This window comes from Molothrus aeneus, chromosome 9, assembly GCF_037042795.1.
Source record: "Molothrus aeneus isolate 106 chromosome 9, BPBGC_Maene_1.0, whole genome shotgun sequence".
Taxonomy (NCBI): domain Eukaryota; kingdom Metazoa; phylum Chordata; class Aves; order Passeriformes; family Icteridae; genus Molothrus; species Molothrus aeneus.
The window spans coordinates 21,983,324-22,002,236 of record NC_089654.1 but is presented as its reverse complement, the minus strand read 5'-3'; the positions used below and the strand labels follow the sequence as shown (position 1 = coordinate 22,002,236).

The window sequence follows — 18,913 nt, the reverse complement described above, 5'->3', positions numbered from 1 at the left end:
TTGTGTGCACTGTGCTCTCTTCTGAAATCTGTTCACCATTGCTTTTGATGTTACATGAAGTAAGGGCCCCTTCTTGACCTGCTCAAGCTGCTCAGCTTCCCTGAAGGGACTGAGCCCAGGTTTTGCAATCCAGATTTTGAGATAGTGAGAGGCTTTTGTAAGTGTGTGCAGGGCAGTCTGGGGAGCTCAAGTTCAAGGAGTTTCTCTCTTTGCAGCCTGTTCCTGTTTATGCAATCAGACGGATGTGGGCATATTTTTTTATGTCACTTTCAGATCCCTTGTCTATGAACTTCATAATTTTAAATTAATTTCTAATTGCAATATGCCATTATCTCCACTTTGCATGGGATGTTAGAGAGACACAGACGTAGAGGGTACATACAGCCACTCATGCAGTTAAGAGAGTAAAAAGTGGAATTCCTGGGTAGGACTTGGTCACAGTTCCAATTTTTTTTCACTAGCTGAGGACAAGATGGATTTCAAGTCACACATCAAATATAGGACATTTTGATTAATTTAAATAGTGTAACTTCTGCTTTTCACAGAATCCCAGAGTTAACTAGGTTGGACAAGACCTTTGAGATCGAGTCTAACCTATGATGTAGCATCACCTTGTCAGCTGGACCATGGAATTAAGTACCATATCCAGCCTTTTCTTAAACAGCTCCAGGGAAATAATTAAAAAATGAACAATAAATTTTAACAGGCAGTGTTCTGGAAGATAATGATATGAATCACTGAATGATTTACTTTTCAAATGATTTTTGCATGAATAATGCTGGTAGGATCTGACCCTTACATGATGGTTCCTATCAACATTTTGTGTGTATAGATTACTGTGTTTTAAATTGCACCCTAACAAGAATGCAGTTGATTTAGCTGTTGGTCAGTGAATCCTGGCTGTCAGAGTATTTTATGAACAATAAAAATGTTATTCAGTAGCATGTTTGATGAAGGATATTCAATTCTGATAAATTTTGGCCTGAATGTCTGGAGGAAAAAGAAAAAGTGAAGATAGTAGCCAAGTAAAATCAGTGTCCCTTGAAACAAAGAGAGTTTGCTGGCTGCAGCTGGCAGCCCCGGGAGGGCGAGGAAGCTGCCCAGCAGGCAGAGTTGGTATGGGAACGGTTCTCCACTGAGCTGCATGATTTTTTTTCCCTCTGTACTCTCTATCCTTTCAAGAAACAGAAGCTAGTTGTCTATCAGCCAGTGCTGGTTAGGATCTCTTCATGCTGGAAGAAATCTGGGTCATAGGAGATGACTGAGACTAGCAGGATAGTTTAGAGCATTGCTGCTTGGAGATGTGAGGCTGGGACTTCACCTCATGGAGCACAGAGACTGCTGAGGGTCCTGTTAAGCTTGGAGCAAGAAGTCACAGAAATACAAATGACAGATCACTGGAAAAGGAAATTTTTGTGCCACATCTTTATTCTGATTTGTGAATCTTTCAAAGGCTGAGGCTGTGCAGGCAGAGTAACTAAGCACAATAAAACCCTCCAGTGACTGGAGGTACTGAGCAATGGCTCATGCATTCTCTGCTGTGGAATAGAGGAACTAGTTTTCTTTAGGCCTGAACTGCACAATCATCAGATATTTCAATTAAAATGTAATGTTTAATTCTGTGATTAGATAAAGGCAGATTCTCTCTCAGATCTTCACTCTGACTCCAATATGCCCACTTGAACCACGGGACCCGTTCTCATCCAAGACACCAGCTGAATCCCCTAGCCCCAGCATTTGACTCTGTAATAGGGTTGTTTCAGAAGCACCAAACATCACTGTATCACTCACTGCAGCACTCCTTTGAGCCAGTTGTCATCTCCAAGAAGTATCAGAAATGTTGTTTTCACAGGACTGACTGAAAAGTGTGATTTTTGCAGCAGTACTGAATTATCTTGTTGAAGGGAAAAGCTCTGGGAACGGTGCAGCTGCAGCTGTACATTCACCTGTGTCACTAGGCCAGAGGAGCTCTGTGACTGCAGCCTTGGGGGCTCTGGATTATTTCTGTCCCCAGCTGCTGCAGCTAAGGAGCATGACACTCAGGTGCTGTCAGTCTGCTACACCTTTGCAGCAGTTATTCAGTGTTGCTCTCTGGTGGGCTGTTGCTCTGTCATTTGTCACACTCTGGTTCTGCTGTCTTGAGTCTGTGTGCCACCACTGCTTACCCTGCCCTCAGCCCTTGGCCAAGGTGAAACCATGGAGCTCCTGTAGTACATTTATATATATCAGTAAAAAATCTGCAGTGCATAACAATCAAACAAGTGGTTTGGTAGGGTATTTAACATAGCAGTGGATCAGAGACAAATATTATTATGAAAAGGAATAACTCACAGGCAGATGTCAGTTCTTGAAAAAAATGTTCTTTTTAAAAAGCTGAATCTTTTTGAAAATCGCTGATTAGAGTCCTCACTGGCATAATGCTCCCAGTAAGTACAGAGCTGTTGATCCAAGGATTTCATGCTAATAGAACTCTGAGAAACAGAAGGTATTTCTGATTTCAACAGGCTTTATGTTATCAGTGGCTAAAATGCTGAGCTTAGAATCCCAGACTCACAGAAAGACTTAGGTTAAACTAGACCTTCAACATCAATTACTTGCAGCCTCCCCTCCTCTTCAAATGGTACTAAACTGTTTATGGTTTGAATTTGAGCTAATTAAAGACAGTTTAGAGAAGTATTTCCAAGTTGATTTTGTTTTTTAGAGCAAAAGACCCATTTTCTATTGCTGGCAAAATTACATAAACATTATAATCGATCAGGAAGATGTACAAAACCAGATAATGCTTTAATCTTGAAGAAACTCAAAGATATCTGTCTCTGAGAAGCAGAGAAGCGAGTCAGATATTTAAATAAGCCATGGTCCAATGAAGGGACTGAAATTAAGTTTGCCCCTGCCTCACACTCTTCATCAAGTCAGTCAGTCAGGCTGCTCAGCTGTAGCCTCTTTTTCTGATCAAAACTCTTGAGAACTGAGCTGTCTTCTGCTGTTCTCCACAGCTTCCTGTGACCAATAGAGTCAGCAATTGCAAAAACCGTGGGAGTACAAATTGAGAGGATGATAAAATAGGTGTAAGTGCCATTAAGCAGAGCAATATGGAGTGAGTGTTTCTGTTCAAGGTAGATGGGGGAAAGGAAGATCAAGGAAGGATCCAGTAGGGCTGGAAAAGTCATGACTAAAGTTAGAGGGACTGGCCCTGGGGAGCAGAGAAGTTTAGCATGGGAACAACATGGATCTGGCTCAAGACTTTCTGTGCACAAATACTGAAAATATATAAAGGGCAAAGCAAATATAAAACAGATTTTTTTGCATGTTGCACAAAATTGCCAAACAAATATCACAGCCAGTCTTTCATTCCTCATGTAAAGGTGTTTCTTAATCACTGTGGAGAGTACCCAGCTGAAGGAACTGTTACATCAGGGTTTGATATTCTCCTCTCTTGCAGACAATTCACAATGGTGACAAGGACTCCCTGCAAAGCAGTTTGGAAGATTCATCCCAAAGATTGCCACCCCTCACTGTATCATATTAATGAACCTGTACAACTGAAAATAATTACAAATGCAAATATGATGAAAAGGAGTTTAATAGGGACGTGTCATGACTGCACTAGAGAAGTGGTTTAGCACTAAGATAAGTCTGATTGCTTGGGCATGTGGGTGCTATGGTAACTCCGTTTGCATTTGGAAGCACTTAAGCTCAAAACCACTGTATGCTGCACCCTCTTCCTTTTGAGCAGGGTTCTGTAGAAGAAAGGCAGAAGTAAACAGCATGAGAGAAACCACAGGGCAGCAAAGGCGTCGTTAGCTGTAGCTGTATGAGTGGTTTACTGCAAAGCCATCCTGTGAAGGCTGCAAATGTCATTTAAAGTATGGTGCAAGTGATAGAAAACCCCTCCTTCTGACTGCTAAACACACAATAGTCCTGGGTATTTATTTCAGGTTTGCAGGAACTGTGTTGGCAAAAAGCATTTGATTTGCTGCTTTTGGTTTTTGTTCTACTTCAGGTTTAAAGTTTTGAGAAATTCTACATATCATTGGTAACAATTATTACTTCCATTAAATTAATGTTTCTTCAGGGAAATTTCTCTTTTGCTCTGTGTTTTTGTTTTCCTTTGGAAAAATTATACTCCTATATTTATTTTGCATAATCAGAACTAGAAAAATACTTTTTTTAAAATGGTCAGAAATATTCAACATGTATTATAACATTCTGTTCCTTCTTCTGTCAGTCAGTTGTGAATTCTTAATTCCCTCCCTTTCTTCTGGTTGTTCCCCTTGTAATTGATTGCTGGCTAATTTGAATTTTTCGCCTTCTCCATACCTGTAAATGCTGATTAATGCTCACAGTTGACTCTGAACTTGAGGAGGATAGGAATAACTCCAGTTTTGGGAGGTGGACAGCAAGGAGAGGGATCTAGAACAAGCATTAATTTCAGAGGTCAATTTTCACTGAAAGCCTAGCACCACATCCTATCACTGGCTGTAGTTAGAGCAGCACTCGCTCCTGAGCTGGGCTCTGCAGGCAGACCACGCCCTCCCACTGCAAGTCAGCCCTCAGCACTGGCAGGTGCTTGGGAACAAAAAGGCCTTTGACTCTCAGATAATGCCTTAACCAAAGGTTAAAGGGGAAGGAAAGAGTGCCAGGATCAGGCTCTTGGGCAGTGATGCACTTTGTGAAGGAGTTGCTATGGGAGACAATTATTAATGAACTTGTTCAAAAAGAAATATTTTGAGAAATCAGATGGAAACTATTTTAATTATCGTTTTGAAAAGTCAGAATGGACATAAAATCCAGATATCAAAAGCAAACAATTGGAATTTCTTAATTGGAACATTTTAGAATTTCTGTTAAATTAAAATTTACAGTTTCAACATTTTATCCCTAATTTCTGGTGAAAATAAATATTATAAATATTGCCTGTGGAAAAGAAATTATAATGTTTATTTAGTTCTAACTTCTATGATTGCTATAGGGCTATGAAGACTTTTATCAATTAGACAATGAATAACTTAGAAGTGATTCGATGGCTTCATCTTCAATGATCACAAGAATATATTTTTATTTTAGTACCCTCAGAAATGTCTCTGTCTTCTGAGAAAATTCTATACTGTAAACTCAAATGAGTAGTTTATTTTTTGACTCAGAGCATGAAAAAATTCACATATTTTTAATATGAACTCTATATAGAATTCTTTTACTCGATTTTCAAAAAGCAGCAGTTCATCTAGAAACTGGGAATATTGTTAGTTTTTTCTTCTCCAGAATTAGAGATAAAGAATAAAGTGTAATTCTGTAGTCTCTGGTTATGAAAACAATTCAGCACATGTGATTCCACTTATAAAATTTGAGGGGTCCTCTGTGGTATAGAATTACTCAGATGTTTAAGTGTTTTTAGTTTATTCTGAGGTCTGCCCAGATTTGTTTATAAAGTAGCAATGGATCCCTCTGTTTTGTGTTTTCAGCAAAAATAACAGTAACATCTCTGGCCTGATGCTCATTTACTTTAAGGTCTCGTTAGCTGGTTCTGGCAGCACAAGGGAGCTTTAAAGCAGGTGTGAATTACATCCTATCCCACTTGAAGTTTAAAAATAAATCAAAGGGCGGCTGGCAGCATTTTGTGAGGCTCCTTGCCTTACTCACCCTTCACCTCCCACCAGGAACTGTTCTTTTTTTTGCAATTTAGTGTTGGCTGGCAGGGGAGCTGCAATGTCTGTGCTGTTTGCTAGGAGACCCCCTCAAAGAGCTTTACTCCATCTGAACAAGTAGACCACATCCTGTTGCTTTCTGTGCAGATGTGAAGAGCCCTGACCCTGCTGAAGCAGTGCCGTTCAGCTGTGAAAAGAGGGAAGGCAGAATCTGGACTTACATCGGTTGCTTGGTATAAAATGCTGCCTGGTGGGCGTTGCTGGGGTCTATTCAATATACTAAAGGCTGGAGAGATCCTGGGAAAAGGGCAGCAGCTCTGCAGAATCAGTAAGCATTTTTTCCTGGCTGCAAAACGCGGCTGCCAACTGCTTTACAGACACGAGGCTGAGAGGAAGGATTACTTCCTCTGCCCCCTCCCAGCTCTGGCAAAGACATGAGGAGTACAGCTGGATGTGAAGAGCCAGCTGGTATGGCACCAGGCTAGATAAAACACCAAATGCACTATTAGCAGAAGAGCATCCTCCTTCCCACATTACTCTGTGCTGTGTGTGTGGAGGAATGCAGTCCAGCAGCAATCCTGTGCTCAGAGCAGACAGCTTGAGCTGCTGCCGTGCAGGTGTAGCCTCCTGGCCAGTCCAGCAGGAAATACAAAACCAGGTCCATTTTACTCACTGTGCAAATTAAGCAGCAGAATGGAATTAAAAGACATGTTCCATGTCATCAGCTAATGGATTTCTGCCCCTATAAACATGATAGCATTTTTGGGTTCTTAATGCTGATTCAACAGGATCTCCATCTTATCAGCTGGAGTTTGTGTTATTAATAGCACACAGGAAATGTGTGCTGGCTCTTCCTGCTGCTCAAGAAGATCACACCCTGGACTTCCTTGAAACACATTTTTATCTTTTAACATATTGTAGGTCCCAGTTGTCTTCTGTTGAGTTGCTTGGTTCTGCCAAGTGAAAACATTTTCTTAATGTTATACAACTGGACTTATACAGGTGTAACCACAGCACTGCAGTGAGTGCAGAGTCAGTACTGCAGAGGTGATGCAGCAGCTCCTGTACCTCCAGATGTGACCCAGAGAGCCTACTGTCCTAGGGGTTTGAGAGGTTGGCTTCTTTTTTTTTAGTGGCCTGGATTCTTTCAGGATTTTTCCATTTGCTCTTGTTGAACATCAAAAGTACTTCATAACACAGTACTCCCATATTTCACTCACAGGGCCAGTACATCTTTCGGCTTTCAGGAGAAAGAGTGATGAACTCATTTGTTTTAGGTGTATTTTGTTGCCATCTCAAACCTTTCTTTGAAGCACCGCTGCATTCTCTCCACCGACTGGTAGGAAGGATAATGAAAGCGATTAGCCAGGCTCCCATCTGCCTGTGAGATGAGCTGCTGGTTATACCTTTTTCCAGGACATGTGATTAAGGCCAAATCTGCTCAAACATTACTGATGAATCATTTGAAATCTTTTAGGTATGTCAGCAGGAACCAACTGACGGCCAAATCAAGAGAAGGGAGAGGGAAGCTTAAAAAACTTACTACAGTTGTAGGAACTTTTTCTATGCTCTAATTCTTCCATATGGGTTATCTGATGTTATCCTTGTTATCATACACATATCATCTTGAGAATGTCTTATGGTTGGATGCAGTTTAGGCTCTGAGAAAAGTTTTGGGGTAGCTCCCATTTAAACTCAGACCAACTTGCTTAGCTTGGCAATCATCAAGCTTTCATACTGCACAGCATGTGTTTGGGGGATTGGACATCCTCATTGCATTTAAAATATATTTTTGGATTTCAGCTTTCAAGTTTCTAGAGTTATGTTTTAGAATATAAACAAGAGCAGACAGTTTTGTCTTTGAGGTTAACTTGGTTAGCCTGAGGTTAGCTCAGGCATTTGTTAGTGCTGGGACATTTTTTTGAAAATTAATAGTAGCAATATACCTATTAATCTCAGAGTAACAGAGTCTGGAGTGTTGAGATTCTTCTTGATTTTCCTTCATTTTACCCAGTAGCTCTCAGAAAGGTTTCACGGGGAAATGCATTTGCTTTTCTTTTTGAGAGGATTTTTTAGTGTTCTGGTGCCACCTATTGAATTTTTTTCAACTGCAACTTCTTCCATTGCTATAATAAAGCATATCAGGAAATAGAATCATAGGAGAGCAGGAGACCCTTGAAATACTTAGAAGGGCATAAAACTGCCATGAAGTTCTGTTAAAGTGATAGTGCTTAGTTATAGGCAGGAAAAAAGGGCAATCTCATACTATTATTTCCCATTCTGTTTTAAGACACTCCTCTGAGCAAGGCAATGGTACCAGGTGATCTCTTGAGGTCTCTTGTAACCTGGAGTTCTATGATTATGTGTAATGTTTAGCTTCTCTCACTGGGATTGAGCAATAAACCTCACACTCTATTTAAGCTATTAGCATTATTCTAACTTTACAAGGGGGAGGATGGGGAAAATGATTTTCACAGGAAGCTTGAGGAGGTGAATGAGGCAACACAACACTGACAAGCTTATGATCCCCCTGATCTTTTATTATCTCACTTAGCTTGGAAGAGACAATCTTGATGTGTATAATTTTGTCTCTATTATGTTTGCATCAGAGATCAGTAAGTAGCTTGAAAAGTATTTCTGAATGTTTCACTAATCTGGGCAGAGTTTAATTTAGAGTTTGATTTTTCTGCAACTTCTTTTATTCTGTTCTAGGAAAAGTTTCTAAGTAAAAGTTAATCTGTGATGATGCTCATGGAAAGTTAATATTTGGCTGCAGGTTTATTTGATGTGCTCAACCAAAGTAAGATTTGGAAAAGGAGGGGGAATAATTGATTCCTCAGCTAATAAGCCTTTTGAAAAAAGAAAATCACATTATGGAATTTAGAATGACTAACTGCCAGCTTTCAAACACTGAATTGAAAACCATGAAAATACATTGAAAATTTATTGCTTATGGCAAATACAAATGGATATGAATGTTAGTTTTTACAGGGTTCTTTGGCAATTTAACACATATAGTTATAGATCATGCAGTTGCTGTAAAGAAATGTTGCAGACAGGAGGTTTCAGATGCTGAAGGTACATTGCAAGTTCAAAAGATGAGTTATATTTTTGTTTCTTATCTGTAACCTCTCTCAGGTTAGGAAGCTTCACTTGCTAAGATTGTGTAGCTTTGGAAAGAATGCATGGTCTGTGTTTCAATGAAGGTATATAGACATAAATGAATTAATATACTAGAACTGTTAATATAGTGGCTTCTACACCCATGTTATTCAATCTGTTTTCAGTTTGCTACATTTTAGAGCTTACATTCTTCCAATTAAGAGCAATGTTATTTTGACAGTTTCGTATGATTTCAGGCAAACCTCATGGACCCATATCCTCATCTCATGGACCAGATTTTAGGCAACACCCTTCCCCACTTCTGTAAAGAAATAAATGCTGCATTACTGGTTTTTGCCTGACTTCATTTGACTTCTGTTGATACTTTTTCTGTAATGTATCAGGCTACTGGCTTTTCCCAAATTGTCAGTTGTAGTAAGAGATTTTGCATAATGTACAGTTGCGCAACAAATTCAGTTGCTGACTAGAAAAGTATTTGCAAGACTTTAGCTTTTGTGTACATTCATATTCATACCATGGCTTAGACACACTTCATGACAGTTCTAAACACCAAGTAATTCTCACTCCCTGCAGGTGACACTGCCATCACTGGTTGTGTGTTTTTAACGTCTGTTGTCAACATTCTGAACTGTCCATATGAGGTGGAGAATCCATGGTGGCCACTGAGCAGCCAACACTGCTGCTGTTTGTCAGGTCAATAAGGAGAAAATCTCTGGAGTCCCAGGGCATCTGCTTATGTTGATCTTCTGTGTCAGAGATGAGGGACATGGCTCTGATGCTGATACATGAACGGGATACTTATGTATCCCTCACAAGTATGGCAGTTTCTCACATAAACCTGGCTTTTTGCTTTAAGGGTTGAAGGAGTTTATTTGCAAAAGAGTAAAGTTACAGCAGTTGTGAAGTGTCGTGAAGTGAAGCTGAAGTAACAGAGAAATGATAAACAGAGAAGTTCTATCTGAAAAACATGTGCCACAAGAAAGAGATAAATAAATTCCAAGAAACAAACATAGTAGGAAAGATCTGGTAGAAAAAGAGCAAAAGAAGGAAGAAGGAAGAGACAAACAGGTGGCTGGAAGTTTGTCAGATGGGGCCCTGAGCAGCCTGATCTGCTGGATGGCATCTTAGCCCATGGCAGGGGTGTTTGAACTAGGTGATCTTTAAGATTCTCTCTAACCCGACCATTCTGTGATTCTGTGACTGTATACTTGATTTTTTTGGGCATCTGGTTGTTGCTATATCCACTAAATATAACTTAAGAATGTGTAGTTTCCTGGGGAAAGCTTAGCTGATATTTGGGAGGAAAGAATGTGTCTTTATTTTTCTTGGCAAACTCCTTGAAAGTTTAAGTTACACTTTTTCTCTCTCTTTTTCAGGGGAGGAGACAGCAATGACCACACCTGGTACTGGTAAGAAACAATTTACATGGCAGAATTGCATTGATTTTTTGGTTTTTTCTTACTTGACAAATTCTTCTTTCATTTTCTCACACACTATTACCTCACAGAGTGTATAATGCCTTTTCATTCATCCAACAAAATGAAATATGCTGTCTTAATAGGCAGGAATATCTGACATGTCTGGTTTTGAGTAATGTATTTAGGTATATTTTAAAACACAGCATTTAGCATGAAAGACGCAATTATAACCAAAAAAGAATACACTCACTGGTTGTTCATCTGACACCTGCTGAATCCCCTGGACTTCGAATGTTTGATGTGCGTTTGTTCTGTTAAAAATTCCCAGTGTCTCAGTAAGGGAGTGCTGCAGCACTGCACCCTGGTGGTGTGGGCAGCTCTGTCCCTCTGTCCCTCGGGCGGGCACACCGGATGGAGCATGACCGACCCTGCTGTCCCTCTCACCGCAGGTGCCAGCCTCGCACACAGCACGCACTCCTCCCCGCCCGGCACGGCCCCGAGCAGCCCGGCACGCAGCAGCGGCTCCGCTGCCCCCACCGCACGCACTCCCTCTGCCTTCGGGGATGCTCCTGCAGGTTTGCTCTCTCCCCTTAGCAGCCACGCTCTGCTCTCAAAACTCTAGGGGAAAACGAAGTCATTCACCACCAGGGTAGCCTTTTCCAGCTCATTTTCATCCAACGGAAAGGGTGTCTGTGCTTTGGCATGGCGGCAATGCCAGGACTACGTGCGGGATCTGGTATTGGAGGGCCAGGTCTTGCAGTCACCACAGTAGAACCAAAATGCCAGCTGCTGCCAACAAGGCTGCCCCCAAAGCAAGAGCAGTAGGAATGAGCCTAAAAGAGATTATAGAGACCGGTCAGTGGTTTATAAACAGGGAGATAAATAATGAAGTATAGTAAGAATTACAGTGAGCGAGCAAGGTACATGCCCCAGCAAACGGGCACTACCCTAGAGTTGCTGTTTGTGAAAGAGCACAAGCACTCATCATAATTGTGTTTTATTGCAAGAATATAGCAAAATGTTCTAGTTTTTCCCAGTTCATAGATTGAAATATTATTTTTATTTTGACTTCATCTGGAATTATGACTAACTGTTGACCAAAAAAAAAGTCATTGTACATAGCAAAATTAATTTGTAAGTGGTATACTCCTAAAAATTTGCTTTCTATTTAAATACTCTTTTTTAAATTTAATATATTAACATCACTTTTCTTTCAGCAGCCTTCTCTAAATTACAAAAATCCCCTAAGAAACAAAACAAAAACAGAGAAGTGCTGTAGTGTAAGACATTTCTGATGACAAAGCCATATGGAAGAATGAATTTCACTTTTTAATGCTGATATGTTGTTTATTTTCTTACAGATGATTACAATTCAACATCCTTGCACAGCACCACCTCATCAGTCAACTTGCCAGCAGGCACTGGGATCAGCCCCACTCCCAGCTCCACTTACACAATAGGTGACAAACTTGCACACAGTTACCACAGTTCTGATACATCAGGCACAGAAAATGGATTTAAATGAGGCAATTCATTTGGAATGTTTTTAACCTAAGAATACAAATTAGACATACAACTGCATTAAACTTAAGGATGTTTTTAGGAACCTTACTGTTTAGGAGTAATATTAAAGATACCAGATTTGTTACTTGTCAAGCAAATGCAAAATAGAAATTATTTCCACACAGTGGCATATAGCAGGAGGGTAAATCTGTCAATTATTGTGTCAGTACTTTTCTTGTTATTCACAGAAATTTGCCCAAGCCGCAAAAAAGTGTGAATACATCTGAGATCTCTGTGCCTCTCTGTCTTCCAGTGTCTTCCCTTTGGTTTCACACAGCAGTAATATTTTTTGGGATCTAGTAGTTCAAGCATTTACAGTGATTTTAGTTGCCATTGGGCTGTAAGGAATTAGTCAGGTCAGCAAAATATATGTATGTGCTTGTGCAAAATACACCCAGGAGCTGGACACTTTCCATCTTGAACTATCCTTCGAGTAGCTGTAGGCTGTCGTCTGCTCTTTGACAAACTGAACTTAGCTTTTACTTGTGGCTGTTCTGCCCCTTACAGTCTTGGTGCCTCTCCAGTGGTCCCTCTGTTTGCCACCATCCAGCTGGTGACTCCCAGCATGGAGGCAGGAAATCTAGGGCCTGCCTTCTGTGAAAAAATTAGATATTGGTGTGTTTTAGTGACACCTTTACCTCGGGATATATTAAGTAAGTGTTTTCAGGATGAAGTCCTTTGCTCACGCTTCTCTACAGAAAATTAAAAAGTAAAAATTTCTTTTGGGTATCCCGGTGTAAAAGTAGTCACTAAACAACCTGTACTGTTGTATAAATCTCTTTCCAAAGGTAAGATGCCAGTGCAAAAAGCAGGTAAATTTTGTTTCTTTGGTGACATTTTATACAACTCAGTTACCCATTTCACAGCATATATGAGTAAATCTATGGGCATCCTGGAAAACTGCTGTCGTTTGTCATACTGCTATGAGAGTGTGTGATTTTGGAATATTCTTGTGTAATTTTGTACTCAGAAATGTTACTAATAACCAGTTTGATTTCTAGTTCATTGATGTCATTGGCAAATTGTGAAAGACAGATGATGGCTAAAATAACTAGTTAAAGAATGATGTTATGTATAGCTGATGTTTTCTTCCCTATTTCTAATGCGAGAAGAGTGCTAAATACATTTACTTGTGTTGAATATATTGAGAAAAGAGTTTGGGGCAGTACTGGTCACCCTTCTCCAATGCTTTGTGGAAAAAATACCCAATCTGTTAAGACAGACCTTCATATTGTTTTCTTTTTTTATAGAACCTACCACAGTGATACCTGAAGCAACTTGTGGTAAGAACCATACCCCTTATTCTCCTTCAGTCTTGAAATGTGACCAAATAGTAAACTTAAATACAGAAAAAGCTGATAAAGCAGCAAAAGAAAAAAAAAAACGAACTGATCAATTAGCATATAAAACTGGTAATTAGTTAATTAGTTATTTTATAAAATGTCTTTGAGTTCTGGAAGAAGTAAGATTAAAGTTATTTAACAATTCTGGTCTTTTCACCTCCATTTACAGTAGCTTTTCTTTTAGCTATTATTGAAGACATAAAAGACTCTAAGAACGACTCTAACATGGCTGAAGTTTTCCTGAAAATTGACACAAATGACACAGAATACATTATTCTGGGGCGTGACGGAGACAGAACTGTGAGTTCCAGCGACCGTTCAGTAGAGCTCCCGAAATGCTGGAATTACACTGTCCAAGTTAAAAACGGCAGGTGTTCAGATGGTACTTCTTCTTTTCTTGTTCCAAAAGGTAGGAGTACAAGGCTTTTAGTAGTTTCTTTTCTTCTTTTTTTAAAAATTTATTTTTACATGCAGTAATTCAGCTTCCCTAGGTTTCTTTGTCTATTCTTGTTGCTCTTCAGAGAATCAGACAGAAATTTTTCATATTTTGTCCATGGTTTGCAAGCTATTCTGAAGTTGTATATTAAAACTTTGCAGTATTTGCTTAAAGAACAATGAAAACAAACAGTAGTTTTTTCATTCTAAAGAAAAAAGGAAACTTTAACTGCATTGGCCATATGCATTGTGGTAAACAATAGCAAGACCAGCCACCACTTCAAAGCTGGTGTTTATGCTGAATGTCTGTACTAAAACATTAATTTATTATTTGAATACCTGTGTGTCTTTATCTCATGAAGGCTTTTTAAATTTTTGCTTTCCATTTCTTATTAAATTCTTTGTATATTATTCTCTGCTGATTGTATCTTCATATTGCAGAACAAGTCAAAAAACATAAATGAACTGTTATTAAAAGACTCAGTACAGCCAATGTCACAATGATGTATAATATTCTTCCATTTCAGTCACCAGGGAATTTCTTAAAGTCAAGGACCCAACCAACACATCTGCCTTGTTATGTTGGAGCAGCTCACTTGCCTGTGCTAACATGACTGTCACCTGCAATGGAACATCAACTTCCTTACCAATGCATTCTGAAAGTGGGTTATTTATTTATTTATTTTTAAAAGCATTGTTGGTGTTGTCTTTTGGTGAAAGACTGGCAGATTTAAATTAATTGTGCCAGTCTGAGGAAAAGGTAGCTCAGAATTCCCGGGATTGCCAGTTGGAGGACTTCCATCCCCACAAGTGTAGATCTGGGAAAGTTCAAACCCAGAGATCTCTTTTGCTGAGTTTACCAGTTTCAAAAGTTGCACAAATTCTGGAGATTTTGAGGTCCTGTTTGATTTTCTGAAAGGGTGCTGAGCAGTTTGGAAATACTGCAGTCTGTGCTCGTGCTGTGAGCTGACCCCTTGCAGGCTGCCTTGGCCTCTGTCTTTGCAGGCTCCTGGATGCTGTGAGGCCAGGCTCTCTGCTCTTGGAGTCAGCCAGCCTGAGGACATGCTGGCTCAGAGGCACCTCGTGTGACAGGCCAGATATGGATGCTGAATGGCCTCATGTGTCCCAGAAAAATGGGTGATGAATGTCTGGGGCTGGAGATTTCCTGCTTCAGGGAGCTGAAGAGCTAGGAAGCCATTCCAGGGTTCTGCCAGACTCCCCTTGACATGTTTGGATTTCTGTAGGAAAGCTGTTTTCTTAGAAAGTCAAATTTTGACCTTTACTGATGAAAAGTGAAGGTCTATGCAAACTAAATTAGTATGTAAGAACCTAAAATCTAGTCATTGGATCAGGTTGTACATTTTTCTGTTTGTAATATCATGATAGTTTATTACAAATTATATCAAATAAATACGGTAGGGAAAATCTTAGTTAGAATGGTGCCACATACTTTAGGAGCTGTGAAAAATATTGATAAAGCTCTTCTTGTGTCTCTAGATTCAAAGTCTAGAGATAAAAATCAAACTTGTGAAGTGCTGAAAAAATTATCACCAAACCGTCTGTATGACTGCATTGGATCCGTAAATTTCTATGAAAACAATGTTGCCAACCAAAACTTCAACATATGTACAGACTATGGTGGTAAGTGTAATGCTTACTTTTGGTTTACATTCCACATATTTCTGGGAACTCCTACTATGAAACCTATTGTCTGGATTTCCTGGGGTTAAAGATACACTTTGAGCAGCATTCTCAGCCACCCTCAGCCTCTCCTTTAGCTCCTCCTTCCTGGTCTCTTGCCCTAGTGGTTGTTCTTTCATTGCAGTCATCCCCTCTGTCTTCCAGCCTGAGCCTTTCTTTCCTTCTGTCAGAGACTGTGATTATTTTTTGTTGTTGTTTGGAGACTGAAAACATGGTTAACTCTATGGAATTTTGAATGAAGATGCACATACAAAAAAAGTGCAGACCTAGTCTGAGACAAGTCTTAAATTCTTGATTTGAAGACATTGGACAATTTTAGTAAAATGTGATGTTGCTGTATTCACCTTGTCCTAAATTAATTAAATGTATGAAATTACTGTAATATGATGCTTTTACATATACTCAGTTTATATTTATGTATACTTTCTTGAAATAGAGTACAAAAAAAATTACATGTTGTTGGTATCTTGCTATAGTGTCAGATGAAATTTAATCTAATTAATCAAAATAGGTCAAAAGAGGAATACTTTTATTTTCATTCTTTGCAAATTATTGTTATTTTCCTTTCACAACAGTTCCAGAAGCACCACAAAACCTTCAAGTAGTACACAGAAATATGACAGGTGTAACAGTTAATTGGACAGCACCTAGGGACACTTCCAATGGTCCCATAGATGGCTACACGGTGAATTTCTTGGTGGAAGGCAAAGGTAAGTAATTAAATAATTCATTGCATGTACATAATTACAGAGCACCAGGCATAATGCACTGGTCAAGTCCTATTGGACTCTCTTTACACTGCAATTTATTCTAGACAAATGTTAAAATTTCCTTCATTTAAGGTTGTTCCAGTTGAATTTTCAGTTGAGATTAATCAGTTTACCATGTCAGGACATGACCCTGTTACCCTTCAGTTGGCACAAATGCATGGCAGTTAGGCATAAACAAGTTTAGATAGTTATAGCCAGGGGATTGTCTTCTGCTAAATGGCCACTCCTTCCAGTTATGCTGGTCTAGGCCATCTTACATTTCAATGAATCTTTATATGTAATTACTCTCTATGTATTTATGTATTTCCTCTTCTTCCTGAGCCTTCACTTAGCATTGGTAAGCAAAGCAAAGCAACCAGAATAAGGTAATTAAAATAGAAGTACACATGACAGTGGTTTCAGGTAGCTCTGATAAAGTATAAGAGTTCCTGTGCTTCTAACACAGATTTAATTAATTTCATTAATTTCATTTTTCAGTCTTTCATAACATAACAATCAACACAACTCACTATTCTTTCGATGGATTTGAACCTTATACCACAGCTTCTGTATCAGTGACTCCATTTACAGTGAACAAACACAAAAACCGTCTTGAAGGTAGCAGCGAAAGCCGTGACTTCACAACAGATGAAGGAGGTAAATCTGCTTGCTAACTGATATGACCTAGGCTGATACTAACATAAAGAATTTGTACTTTCCTTGTGTAGTTCATTGTATTTTATACATAGTATTACTATTAGCCAAGAAATGGATTAAAATTAAAATAATTGTACTGACATTCATATAATTAGTGTCCCTTTTAAAATTACTTAGTTGATCTATTTTTAATTATGCACTTCATATGATTATTTTTCTTATATATATATAATTTTAAAAAGAAGATTTCATTATTTGAAATTCTTGTGAAGTCTTTAGGAAGCATTATATCCCAATATAAAGAAAAAAAATTGAATTAAACAAAAAGATAATAAAAAAGCTGATAAATTAATTTACTGATAAATATAAACAGGTTGATCTGAGACTTCACTGTAATACAAATTTAAATATGGCTTTAATTTTTAGGCAGCCCTAATATGAGCATGACTGTGGTTCTTTTCTCTACAAAAATCTAGCTTGAGCATATTATCTTTTGAAGCCCCCACTTTCTGCATTCCACTAATTTTAATAACTCAGGTGAAGATTAAAGTCTTCAATATAAGTTTATGGATGTGCAAACAACCTCATTTCCCTTATTTTTTGCGAAAATAATGAGTTGCATCATGAATTAATGGTATTGATTAGACCTTCTCAACTGCAACAACAGTTAATAACAAGTCAGGCAGGATGTGGAAGAATTTTATGGCTTCTTGAACTGAAGAATGTAACAGTGTAACACCAGTCCTTGGAAGCAGGAAAACCCCTACATTTTATGAAAGATGTTTTCATCTTCAACAAAGACATTGCCTCCAGAAATGTTCACTTTCTCCTTGTCACAGCTCTCTCAGCAGCATGTGGAATAGGAATCTTAACAGATCTGCCCTATGGATAAAAATGATGAGCTATGATGTAACCTCACACTCAGACAAGTCAAATATCCTGCCACTCCTCACCTGGGATATTTGATCTGCTTTTAGAGCCTTACAAGTCTTAGCTCTTCACATGAAGAAAAAATCAGCTGCAGTTTTTTGGTTTTATTTTTTCTCAATATGCTGTTTTGCAAATTGACATGATTTTGTAGAAAATTTCCATGGTGGTGTTCTACTGAAATGTGGCTACTGTGATATGGCTACTGAAATGTGGCTACTGAAATGAGGCTGCCTTACAAAGGCTGCCTCATTTACTTTCTGAAAGGTTTTACCAGCTCATAGTGAAAGGTCTCTTGGCTGTGCCCCTCAGTCTGAAACCTGCAACATTTGTTGCAACAGATGAAACTAGAGTTTGAAACCACAGATTAGATTTAACAGATTCTGTGTCATTAAAAAGTTCTTGTGGCTTTAAACCAGACTTAAGTGTAAGGACACTGTTCTAAATATTAGAATACACTAGTGCTTCTGGGAGAAATTTAATTTAAAATAGTTTTGAAACAAATATTCACATGGAGAGCTCTTTTTTTTTCCTGTCTTGTCTGTTGCCCCATGTTCCTCAAATGAGAAAGTGATGTCAGATGTAAGAGAGAGTTGCCATCATACTATTTTTGCAGTCTGTCAGTAGAGCATTTCAGTTCCACTTCACATCTTTTTCAGCTTAGATAAGCTCATGATTAAGTCAAAGTCGATTATTTATCTTGTTACTTATTAAATTGGGACTGAAATTTTTAAGGAAGAAAATATATGAAGTTATTGAGAGAAGACAGGAAACAGACATGTGCACATACAGCTTGAAATGTTGAGTTTGAAATGATGAGAATAGAGCAAGTAACCCTTTTTTTTGTCTACAGTACCAGAAAAAGTGAATCACATTAAAACAACATTGACAGCTGATAATGCTGTCCATATTACATGCAAAAACCAAAGTGTGTTTGGACCATATGCAGAATTTATATTCATTTGGGAGAATGATGAAAAACCTGAAAGGGAAAGCAAATGTGAATTTAAAAGAGAAAATCTCTTTTACCTGACAAAGTATACATTTAAGGTAAGTTAGCTTATTGTATTAAAATATATAAAATATTGCTGCATTTTCACTCTTTAAGTATATTATGCTTGACTTCAGGAGAAAAAGGCAAATTTGGTGACAGAGAAGTCAATTTTTAATCTATAGGCCTCAGGTGTAAAAAAAGTAATTATTATTTTGGAACTAAAATGCATATGTGCCTAACCTATCAAGCAATCCCTGGTGTGCTATTCCACATGGGTTCTAACAGCAAGAAAAATTCAAGCAGAATAGACTGTTTGTACTTGGCTCAGGTGAAGTTTGGGGTTTCCATAAGATTAAAA

At 38.6% G+C, this 18,913-nt stretch overlaps 1 protein-coding gene across 1 annotated transcript in view; it reads left to right on the top strand.

The window, feature by feature from the left end:
• Positions 1 to 18,913, top strand: part of PTPRC (protein tyrosine phosphatase receptor type C) — a 57,381-nt gene that overhangs the window by 22,944 nt on the left and 15,524 nt on the right. Inside the window, exons 2-9 of the mRNA XM_066555737.1 lie at positions 10,145 to 10,177; positions 13,000 to 13,032; positions 13,277 to 13,501; positions 14,055 to 14,189; positions 15,025 to 15,168; positions 15,804 to 15,938; positions 16,476 to 16,634; positions 18,415 to 18,611. Coding sequence (XP_066411834.1) covers positions 10,145 to 10,177; positions 13,000 to 13,032; positions 13,277 to 13,501; positions 14,055 to 14,189; positions 15,025 to 15,168; positions 15,804 to 15,938; positions 16,476 to 16,634; positions 18,415 to 18,611 — 1,061 coding nt within the window. The remainder of the gene's footprint in view (positions 1 to 10,144; positions 10,178 to 12,999; positions 13,033 to 13,276; positions 13,502 to 14,054; positions 14,190 to 15,024; positions 15,169 to 15,803; positions 15,939 to 16,475; positions 16,635 to 18,414; positions 18,612 to 18,913) is intronic.